The sequence below is a fragment of the Calliphora vicina genome, chromosome 1, assembly GCF_958450345.1.
Source record: "Calliphora vicina chromosome 1, idCalVici1.1, whole genome shotgun sequence".
NCBI classification, from domain to species: Eukaryota; Metazoa; Arthropoda; class Insecta; order Diptera; family Calliphoridae; genus Calliphora; species Calliphora vicina.
The window spans coordinates 48812653-48825142 of record NC_088780.1 but is presented as its reverse complement, the minus strand read 5'-3'; the positions used below and the strand labels follow the sequence as shown (position 1 = coordinate 48825142).

Genomic DNA, 12490 nt, shown 5'->3' with positions numbered 1-12490 from the left:
GAAACTCCCAAACAAATGACCAAACGTCAGCAGGATTGGAAACAGTAAGACTTGACATTTATTTGTTGTTGTTGTAGTAGGTCTGCTGCTGTCAAAAGTTCTTCTATGGGGAAAAAATACAAATGTCGCTGAGTTCAAAATCTTTGGCCTAGAAATACTCAGTTTGTTCTCTACCGAAGTTTTAATTATTGTGGAAACGACATGTCGGTACATGGTAAGATATTTCAGTGCGATTGACAATCGTTTGGTTATGCGCGAGTGATATTCGATCAAATGTATGAGGAAATCACCTGCTTTAAATGGCTCATAATTGAGCAAGTTTAAGTTTAAGTAAATTGTGTTTCTATATAAATTTATTTGAGATGATGTTTAGTTATTCCTTTATTAATACGTTTGTTTAACTTTTTATTTTCCCTCTCCAGATAAATGGCTGGGTTCCAGTCCCGGCAGTTCATCAGCCTCCTGGAGTTCAGGCTCATCGTCACCGCCTTTAAGCGATGATGGCCACAATATGGGTGTCATTACAAATAATGATTCAGCCAGTGCCCGTATACGCACCACATCAGTGTCAACCTCCGATGAAGGTATCGTGGTTGACTTCAAAGAAGATGTGCCACGTAAAAAGAGGGTGAGTAAGGAAATGCAATTTTTAATAATATTAAGAATTATATTTATCACTAATTTACAATTTAAAAATGTTGACCAAGAACTATTTGTACAGAAATAAAATTTCTTTAGCAGTTTAGCTTGCAAGCAGTCATGCGCCAATTATATTCTAAAGCTACTATACAAAAGCATTACAAATCTCTAAGTGTTTTAGAGAAATACGAATATTTTTTGTTTCTTTTTCTAATTTTTTTTTATCAGTTGCGTAAAATTCATATAAATTTCTTGTCTAAAATAATTGGTGCATTTAATTTTTTGAGTAACAATTTGTATTTATTTAAACATAGAAATACTTTGTGAGTAAATTGTGTAAATTTGATTTTGATTTCATTTAATTCATTACGAATATGAATGAATAAAACGTTTGTTTTTGTATAGCATCAAAAGAGATCAGGCCATGAATTTTATTTTATTTTATATTTTTAAAAAGATTTTTTAGTTTTGATAAATTGGTTTTGTGTAAATTAAGGTGAAGGCTGGTTATAATGAAATACATATTCTAAGAAAAATCGTGTAAAATTTAAGCAATAAAGCAATAACATGATCATAAATTATAAGAAAATAAAACATGGATTTTTTCGAATCAATTTTATTAGGGGAAAAATACTAGGAAACTAGTAAAAGTTGAAATCGCTGAAGGGGGTAAATTTTTTAAAATTTTTCAAAAATGTTTAACTCTCATTCGTGGAAAATTAATAAATTTTTCTGCTTTCCACTTGTTTAGTTTGCTTTCATTTTCCAAAAATGCCTAAAAACAATCAATTATTCTTGCAAAACTTTTTTTTCTGTTTTATTTTTAAAACATTTGAGGGCCTCAAAAAATTCCCTTAAGCCATCAATCATCAATGTTTTCAGTTTGATGGCACCTTTTCTTTGCTTTTTCAATTCTTTGTTTAGATTATATATTTTACAATACAAATTTATGTTAATTGAAATAATGAATAAATAACTAACTCGATTGCTTAACATATGAATGTCTGCTGAACTTAGACAAACAAATTGAAGTGTTGAAATTTTTAATTTGAAAAAAAGCCCTTTAATACAAAATTTATTAAAAACTCGTCATTTATAATTAAAATTCTTGTTGTTGTTTCATAATATAAATAAATTATTAAGTAAATAAGACAAAAAAAAACACACGAAAATTTATACACGCACTTATGTTAAAGTAATTTAGGGTGCGCCCTTTAGATTAATGTTTAAATTTTAAACTAAACGATAATTTTAAATAAAATATATGGACACCACTACATGATAAAGTTTTGCCCAAAGTCATGCACTTTTTTATGGGCCCCCACAGATTTGGGGTCTCGGTGTCATTTTTACAATAAAGTGATCATTTTCTCAGGCTCATATCTTGCAAACAGTTCGGAATATCTTGCAAACAGTTCGGAAAAGTTGTAGCCCTTGTCATAAAGAACAAAAATTGTGAACATATGACACAAAATTGGTCTTTTTTGTGTCTTTACGTATATGGTTATATTTCCATGAAAATTACACACATGTAATTGCATGTTTTTTCTGGATTATTTTTTTTTTATTTTAAAATTCTAAAATTTTCTTGATCTAAAGAAATATCTTCATTTACAGCCCACCCTTTTCTGTATTCTTCTTCTTTTTTTGTAATTTTTTCTGTGTGTAATAATTTATTTATTAATTTTGTTGTAATAAATATTTATGTTTATTTTTTATGTACAATATATGCATATGTGTAAGCGTGTGTGTGTCTATATTTGTGTAGGTGTTAAATCAAAATGTTGTAAAATGAGAAAAACCTTGAAAATTCCATTTGTTTTACTTCACTTCTAAAGCTAAAGCTTCTTCTTCTACTCGTACTACTGCTTACAACCTTGACATTTGATTAGATTTCTTAACATTTTTATTAAGACAACAACAACTCATGTAATAACACGAGTAAAACAGAACAAGAAGAGTAAGAAACCGAGTGTGAGAGAGAGGGAGGGAAATCGGGTTTGAGTTGGAGTAAATTGTTGTGTGTAAGGTGTGTGTGTGTGTAATGTTTACATTTAAAATTTCTCAAACGTAAACTCACGCATTATTTACATTTGCTTTAAATGTTTGTTGTATCATTCACAATAAAACTTGTGCAATAACAATAACAGCAATAATTCTTAAATACAGTTGATGTTAAAAAAGGGCCTAAGAGGGAAAAATTGAAGAAAATTGTTGAAATTTTATAAAATGTAAAATAAAATAAATACTTCATCAGTATTGGTTTTAAATAAAAACCAATTTTTTTTAAACGTGATTTTATTTTTTATTTAATAGAAGTTTTACATTAAATAATAAAAATATTTTCAATTATATGGTATTTCCCGGCTGACTTTATTATCAGTTTCTATATAAAAATAATCTAGATTATAACTCATAATATTCTTATCCATTTGGTCAAAGATCTGACTCTTTTAACTGTTGAAAACTAGCTTTTAATTCCCTTACTTAATCAATACTTATATTAAATTTTCTATAATATGAAACAGGACTTGCTCATATATTTGTTGAAAAATCAGCTGGACCCAATTAAAAATATTCAAAAGGATTATAAGACCTTTTTCATTTAAAGTAAATAAATTACTTACATTATTAGTGTTTTGGGTGTGTTTACTCACATACATAATTAACCTGCAGACCTTGGAACTTGGAAATAGTTCCGCATTGACAAATATGTTAGATACAAAAACTCAACATCGGCAAAACTCAAATTAAACAGGCTTTTAATTTGAGTTTTTTTGTGTGCATGCCACTTTGCGGCCACCATTTCCTAGTAATTTCACTAGTTAATAATTCAATATTAAAAAACAAATGCAAATAATAAGCGAGTATTAATGTTATTGGAATTTTATTGGCATGTATGAAAAATATTTGTATTTTATTCTGTGTATCAACTTTTAAGCTGCCCACTTTGCTTATTTTGAGAACTGAAATTTATAAACTAGCAATATTGTAGATGTGGTAATACAGAGGAAACCAATTTATAGCATTTTTCCCTCGACAATCGGTTATACGCTCCGGAACGAACCGAGTCTCACCCGACCAAAGATTGTCAACTCAGAAGCGGCTGTATTAATCCAATTTACATTTATGTGGCTCCTCTGTTATACAAAGAGAAGTAAGTTAGTTACTTTATTCATCCCGTGTAATCTAGTTAGTGTAGAGTCAATTTACATTTTATTATTCCTATATAATCATATTTTTAGTAATTTTTTTATTTACTAATGTGTCCCTTAAAAAGCAAGAAGAAGTCTATTGGTTACTTTTCACATCCCAGGAAGAGCCTATTGTCACTTTTCCAAATATAAATAAATTGGTTACTTTACCCATTCCGCTGTATCTAGCTTAGAGTCAATTGTCTCTTTTTTATACCTAAGTAATCATGAATGTAGTCATTTGAAACTTTTTTACATTTTACTTGAAAATTAGTTATTTTAACACTAATATGTTTTGTGTAATGCTAAATGAAGACAATCGGTTAATTTACCTATTACGGTTTATCATGCTTAGACTCAATTGTCACTTTACTATCCCTAAGTAATTATAATGTAGTCATTTAATTTATTTTTATATTTCACTTTAGGAATTGATAATTTTACTTAACTTAAAGTATTTTCCTTTAGAAACTTGAAGTGAAATTGTCATTTCACGTTTTCTTTTTAGATCAATCAGTTCAAAAGTTTCATATTTTAATTGTACATATGTATGTATCTGGTCAATTTAACTTCCATATTACTGCTTTGAAAATACTTTATCCACCTAATTCACTCTCTTAGTAGCTAATACATGGCTGACCTGCCAGGGAATTAAAGAACTACTAAAAAAAACTTCCTACTAGGACAGTCACATGTTAAAATAACTAATTGGTTATAGGTTGCAATCACAAGAACTGCGGGGTTACTTAGAAATGTGTGAAAAAGTATTGTGTGTGTTAAAGTTTATGAAAACATTGATAATAATTTCGTAAGCACGTGAGTTAAATTGATTAAAACCAGCATATTAAATTGTATACCCCGACAAAATTAATTTTTTGATTATATGAAAACAAAAATTCAAAGTAAATTATAATTTTCAATCTCATAAGCAATTATATAAACAATACATTACACTTACAGGGTTTTAATTTGTTAAAAATAAAATTCCCTAAACGGTTTTTGGAATTGAAGAGAACTATTCAATGAAATTAAATTTGGTTTTATAGAAAATTTTAAATAAATTGTGGCTTTTAATCTAACAAGATATAATATGACCAATATAATGAAGACACAATAATTAAATTTTTATAAAATTTACAAGTCCCAAGAAGATGTTTTTTGCTACAGAGATGGTCAAGTTTAACACTTTGTAGCAGGCTTTGTAATTACAGTAAGTTACTTAAAATAGCATCTTCTAAAAGATTAACTCTTCAACAAATAACATGACAAATTTAGTTTTGATTGGATTAGTAGTTTATAAGTTATATAATAATGAAATTTTTACTTTTTGCTCTTTTAAATTTTTAGTGAAATTGTTTGATGAGGAAAATGATAATACAGGCCTTTTAATTAAACTTTTTACCACATTCTGAAAGCTTAACACTTCTTTTAGTAATGTACCAAATATTTTAAATATTAAACGAATAGTTTACAAGTTCTATACTTTTAAAAGTTTGACTTTTTTGCTCTTTATTAAACCCCCCTATAAAAAAAGATGGGGGTATATTGATTTTGTCATTTCGTTTATAACACATAGAAATATTCATCGCGGACCCAAATAAATATATATGACATTCGAAGACAAAATAGCTATGTCCGTCCGTCTGTCTGTATATCTGTCTGTTGAAAACACGATAGAGCGCAAACGAAAGAAGCTAGCTGGCTATAGCAACCTTATCTCTGTTGATAAGGTTTGTTTGGTATTGAAAATATGCAATATCGGTCCATGATTTCATCTAGCTCCCATACAAATGTCCCCCCGGAACAAATGTGTCTATTATTTTGATGACATTGACGTTTACTGACACTTTTTGTTTGCTAAATATTTATTGAATTTTTAAACAAATATTTGTATTATATTCATAAATTGAAAAATTCCATTTAATTTCTACTATGAATTTTCCATTTAATAAGAGTACAAGTAAATAATTGCTGTTTGCTATCATTACTATGAAATCTATCTTTATTTCTCTCTTTTTTTTGCAAATAATTACTAACAATTAGTGTTTATAATCTTTTTTTTTTACATTTTTTTATTATAATATTTATTTTTTTTGCACTTTTTTGCCACATTGTGCAATCGACAATGTGTGAGATCACAAGCCGCTTATTTTTCCTTTAATGATGTATGTCGAATCAGCAAAAAAAAAAAAAAAACTCCATAGTTTTTACACGGAATCATTACAAATGTTAGCGATTAATGTTTGATTTTATTTATTTTATTATTGTTATTGTTAGTTTTTCAAACATTTCTACATAGGAAGATGTAAAAAAAATAACTAAAAATGAAGTCATGTTTTATGGCTTTTTATCTGCTGGATCTGAGGCGTGTCGTGTCATACATTGACAATTACAAATTAACAAGATTTATGGGGCTTTAAGCTAAAAAAAACAAAATGGAAAGGAGATTGACTGTTGGCAAGAGGATTAAATATAGAGCAATTTTCTTATTATTTTGTTTAACATTATTATAGTTTTGCTTTACTAAAAACCTATATATGTTTTGTTATTTGCCAAAAATGAAAGCTAAATAGAAATTATAATAATTAATTTACATGAAAAATTGCTTAACGTTTTGCAATTTCAGTAGTTTTGTAGTTTTTAGTAGGTGTCGATGGTTTACTTATTGTGGTTTGAGTTCCTAGCTAAAATGCTAAAGTGCTGGTCAACCATAATTACTATGGCAGCTTTAGTAATGCTACTATTATCAGCATTATATTGTTGTTTTGCTATTACAACATTAGCCTTATAAATTTGAAAGTTTTTTGGTTTTTATGGTTTTGTTTAAAATTTATATTATCTAATAGCTTTTAAGTTTAAATGGCTGTTATCGAAACATAATAATGTATGGAGTTTCTTTATGGTTTGAAATTTGAAAGTGTTTATTAAAGCAAATAACGGACTAAACGATGTTTTATAAACCCTACAATGGGATTTGACCAAGAGTAAACATTGAGATCCTCAACTGACACGAGTTGTTTTCATAATGAAACAACCAGACTCTATATTACAAGAAACTTTGTTAAAAAAAAGAAAAACATGAAAGTAAAATCTCTTATCTACAAGGAAACTCAAGAAAACAAAATACTTTGGGTATGATTAATTTCAAAATTTTAAAGATTAGTAAATTGATTAATTTCAAACACTAAACTTATATAAACATTTATGTTTACATAGCGAAAAATTTAATATTTTATTTAAGGTCATCTAATTAAAATACATAATAATAATAGCAAGACAATTAAAAACACTCCCATTTCAAGAGACACACAAATTGCTTTGCAAATGAAAATGTATAAAAAATAAATTAAAACAAAAATCTAAAACCACAAAAACTAAATAAGAAAAAATAAATCATTGCCATAAAAATCAACAAACAAACATACAAATAAAGTAATGAATATATAAAATATATTTATTATTTATATGTATATAAATATGTAGGTTATATATTTAATAAATATAGTTTCAAATCTAACAACCACAAATATCTTAAAGTCATTCTCATTACAAAACAAAACAACCATAATTCTAATAATATTTAAATGTACATACATACATATGTATGTATGAAGAAACATGACAGAAAATTAGAATTGTTGTTAGTCATTGAAATACAAAAGAGACGTAAGTTAAATTTAGCTTGAACAAAACTAAACTGCACTACAGTATTGGTCGATTCACAAGTTATCCTATCATGTCATATTGTCATAATGTTGTAATATTTCACAATGGTGAAATGTTTATTGTGTTATCGTAACCAACCATTATAGACCTGCGCCGAACTCCTAAGAGTCGGTTAAGCCGAGTCGTGAAATATTACAACATTATGACAATATGACATGATAGGATAGGATAACTTGTGAATCGCCCATATGTATATTCAGCCTTAACTGCACAGTATTTTCAAAATGAGCGCGCCACTATGGCTGGCAAATGGTTAACGGTAAATGTGTATTTTTTTTTTCTATAATAAAGTATTTCCACATTTCATTTAATTTTATGTATTGTAGTATTTTGGCAAATGTCTTAAACATTTTCAAGCTTTTGAAAATTAAATTAAAATTTTCGCTGCTTTTTCATTTGATAATTTATTGTTATTTTGCCACGAATACAGAAGTCTAATAAAAGAAAAATATTGTTGAATTTTTGAGCTTTGCAAATCATTTCATTAAACAATTAGTTTTTGTTTGAAAACCCAGTCAAGAAACCATTAAAAAAAAAATCAAAAAGTTTTGCCGCCTAATTATGCAATTAAATAACAATAACTGCAATTGTGAAGCTTATAAAGCAGCATTAAACAACAAAGATACAGCTACAAAGGCATCTAGAAATACAGGACTAAAAAAAAATATCTTGCAATTACATATATTTTCTATATAATAATTTAGTTTAATTTAAAACTCTTAGTAGCTTTTACTTGCAGTCTTTTTGAAACAACTTATTTCTCACCTTTAAAGCTAGACTTTACTGTAACTAAATGGCTGCATAGATTTATAACTCATTACTCAAAACTGCTAACTCTAAAATACTTAAGTCTTACAAGTACTTGCACTTTGTCGCTACAGTATTCCGCTCTTTGTTTCACTATATTCTATTCATTTTTTTGTTGCTGGGTTTTTTTCCTTCTATTTGCTCTTTACATTTCATATTATTTTTCTTATATTTTATAATTAACTTTTTTTTGTATGATTTATTGTATTAAATCTTTTTATGGTTCGTAAAATTAAATGCACAAAGTGTGATTTCATTAGCTGTTTTGTAAGATACCCAGTGAAATGTTAGATCTAAAGCAGTGTAGAACTAATGTCGAACAAAATGAATATCTTCTGTAGATTGCATCATTAAAGCTGCATTTAGATCAGTGTCCGGCACTTATAGCCATCGGAAACCGAACATATTCATTTTTTTACCAAAATACAACACGAAAGTTAACGAATTTCAGAAAACTGTTCAAATTACAAGCAATAGCTGATCAAAGTAAATGTTCTCTTAATGCCAACCACTGATTTAGACAATACAACTTTACATAAGATTTTTCGAAGAGAAAATGCAATTTTATCTGTTTGCTATACAAATTTAAAGGAAACATAATATTGCTTGAGCGACAGTGTCAAATTTTAGTATGAAAAAGTGCAATATTTTTGAAGGACGGATTTTTAAAGTGGCATACATATTTTTTTAATCTAATACCGCCGCCCCTGGATCATTTGTAATGTTAATTTTAATAACTTAAACTCGAATACTGCTTGTCTATACCCAAGTCAAATTTTATCCCGATCGGACCAGCCGTTTAGAAATGCCAGATTTATTTCCAAAAAAATTTTGATTCTGCCCCACTGTGCAGTGTAAACTGACCTTAATACTATAATATCATATATTAGGGGCATTGAGTAGCCTTTCCGATACAATAACTATAATTTTGTTGAACTGAAACTTGCACAAATGTTTGAAGAAGTCCATCAGAAGCACAGAATTTTCATACTGAAGATTATGGGAAAAAAAACCTATCAAGAGGTAATATATTGCCTTGCTGGAGAGCAAAAGTAAAAGTTTTGCTTAGTTACATTGTAAACAACTGCTGGGTTATATTATACCAACATCATTTCTAAATTAAGGTTAAATATATGATTATAAAAGTTACTGATACTCAGACACATATTTAATAAATTTAATGACTAAATAATACCAGTTGCCTAACAGTCTACAAACTTTGTGAGTAAGATTTAAAATCAAACGCACAAATTAATTGGAATTTAATGGTTTGTTAAGGAAACTTAAAATAAATTAAAAAACTCTACTTACTTTAAGGGAATTTTAGTGAATTTTTCATATAGAAATTTTGGTACTTTTTTTGAAAAATGTTTTAAATACTTAAGAAATGTTTAAAATCTTATAATTTCAATGAATTGCTGTTTTTAAAGCTTTGGTACTTTTTTTGTACCTGGGAATTTTTTACACCTTTTTCGTTTTCAGTCTTATTTTTTGTTAGTTAAATGTTATTAATAATTTTTATTAAGATTTTTAGTTTTGGTACTATTTTTCCACAATATTCGTTGGTACTTTTGTTTACAACAAATTGCTGTTTTTTGAGCTTTGGTACATTTTTACCCCTTTTTCCTTTTCAGTATTTTTTTAGATAAATTATTAATAATTTTTAGTTTGATACTCTTTTCCTACAAAATTCGTTGGTACTTTTTTACAGCAAATTTACGTTTTTTTTAGCTTTGGTACCTTTTTTATACCCTTTTTCGTTTTCAGTCTTATTTTTTGATAGACAAATGATTTTAATTATTTTTTTTTTCCCACAAAATGATTTGGTACTTTTTTTAGTACCTAGGAAATTTGTTACCAATATTTTATTTTTACCCTTAGTTTTCATTAAATAGACTTTATTAATGGTTCTTTTATCCTACAAAAAGCTGTGATTTAGCTTTGGTACTTTTTTGTGTACCTGGGAATTTTTTTACCCCTTTTTCGTTTTCAGTCTTATTTTTTATTAATGATTTTTAGTTTTGGTACTTTTTTCCCAAAAAAATTATTTGGTACTTTTTTTAGTACCTAGGAAAATTGTTACCCCTATTTTATTCTTAGCCTTAGTTTTCATGAAATAAACGTTATTAATGATTTCAATGTTGAGTTTTATTTTTGGTTCTATTTTTCTACAAAATTCTGTGTTCTTAGATTTGGTACTTTTTTGTATCTTTCAATTTTTTTATCCTGAAAACGAGTCTTATTTTTTGTTAGAAAAATGTTATTAATGTTATGAGCAGACCTCCTCTACGTAATTCTAGTGGAGGCTGGGCGAGAAACGATACTGAAAAAGGAAACCTGTTTGTTAGTCATCTAAAGAATGTATTTTCCCCAAACGAGTCAAACGACATAATAGAGTTACCACCTACATTACCCCATATTACTGCAGCTGAACCACTTCGTTTTGAGATTTCAGAGATTAATAAGGCTATTGTTGATTTAAACTCCAAAAAATCACCTGGTATTGATAAAATCAGTAACAAGATGCTCCTCGAGCTACCCCAAATTGCATTAAGAATAATTCTATTTATTTTTAATGCTATATTACGCCTTGAATATTATCCACCAGAATGGAAGGTTTATTTAGTTACAATGACACCTAAGCCGGGAAAAGATCACAGTAAAGTAGAATCATATAGACCCATTAGCCTATTGTCAAATATATCAAAGCTATTCGAAAAACTGTTAATGCACAAGTTAAAGCCGATAGTGAATCATTTTGATTGTATTCCAACTCAGTCCAACTCATCAATTCGGATTTCGAGAAAAACATAACACCATAGAACAAACTCACAGGTTGGTAGAAATCATATCCAAGACATTTGAAGAAAAAAAAATATTGTTCTGCACTCTTCATCGACGTTTCGCAAGCCTTCGACAAAGTATGGCATGAAGGATTATCGATAAAAATAAAACAATATTTACCAGTGAACACACACAAGCTTCTAGAAAGTTATTTAAGTCATCGAAAGTTCGTTCTTAAAGAGGAAGACTTCATAAGTTTACCACAGCCTATTGAAGCAGGCGTACCCCAAGGAAGTATACTGGGTCCCTTCCTATATTTGCTATATACTTGTGATATGCCTACAAACAGTCGAACCCACATATCTACTTTTGCTGATGACACAGCTATACTAGCCATTCATGAAAACCCCCAAGAAGTATCTGTACTGTTACAAGACCATATACTCGACATAGAAATGTGGTTAAAACAATGGAGAATAAAAGTAAACGAGCAAAAATGTATACATCTTACATTCATATTGCGTAGAGAATCGTGCCCTCCAATCCTAATAAATAATCAAATAATACCTCAACAAACTGAAGTTAAATATCTAGGTCTGCATCTAGACCGATGTCTTACCTGGAAAAAGCACATAGATACGAAATTGACTCAAATGAAGTTAAAATTACTACAAATTTACTGGCTAATTGGTAAAAACTCGAGATTGAGTTTAGATTGCAAACTTTTGCTGTACAGCTCAATAATAAAACCCATATGGTGCTATGGAATTCAATTATGGGGCACGGCCTCAGCTTCTAATATTGAAAAAATTCAAAGATTCCAAAATAAAATATTACGAATGATAACAGCAGCGCCTTGGTATGTGAGAAATATTAACATTCATAAGGACCTAGGTGTCTCCCTGGTGAAAAATGAAATAAAAAAACAAGCGGAGTCATATTTTAAAAAGTTAGAAGTTCACCCAAACCCACTTGCACGAACATTAATGGGAAGTAATGGCTACATCCGACTAAGAAGAAGGAATCCAACAGACCTGCGCTAATGATAGGATCTATAAATTAAACAAAATTTTTCATCCAACTGTGGTGGGACGTAAATAAAAAAAAATAATATTTAGATTTAAGATTTGAACAAATTATTGATAGTTCACATTATTTTGTGAAGATACAATAAATAAATTTTGTTAATAAAAAAAAAAAAAAAAAAAAAAAAAAAATAATATAATGATTTTTATTATGATTTTTAGTTTTGATACTTTTTTCCCACAACATGATTTGGTACTTTTTTTAGTACCAAGGAAAAGGCTAAAAATAAAATTTTATTTTCAGCCTTAGTTTTC

At 28.3% G+C, this 12490-nt stretch overlaps 1 protein-coding gene across 1 annotated transcript in view; it reads left to right on the top strand.

Annotated features, from left to right (window-relative positions):
- The window catches only part of Glut4EF (Glucose transporter 4 enhancer factor), a 559114-nt gene that overhangs the window by 410828 nt on the left and 135796 nt on the right, over window positions 1–12490 (top strand). The window contains 1 exon segment of the mRNA XM_065511682.1: window positions 423–628. Within this exon segment, the coding sequence (XP_065367754.1) occupies window positions 423–628 (206 nt within the window).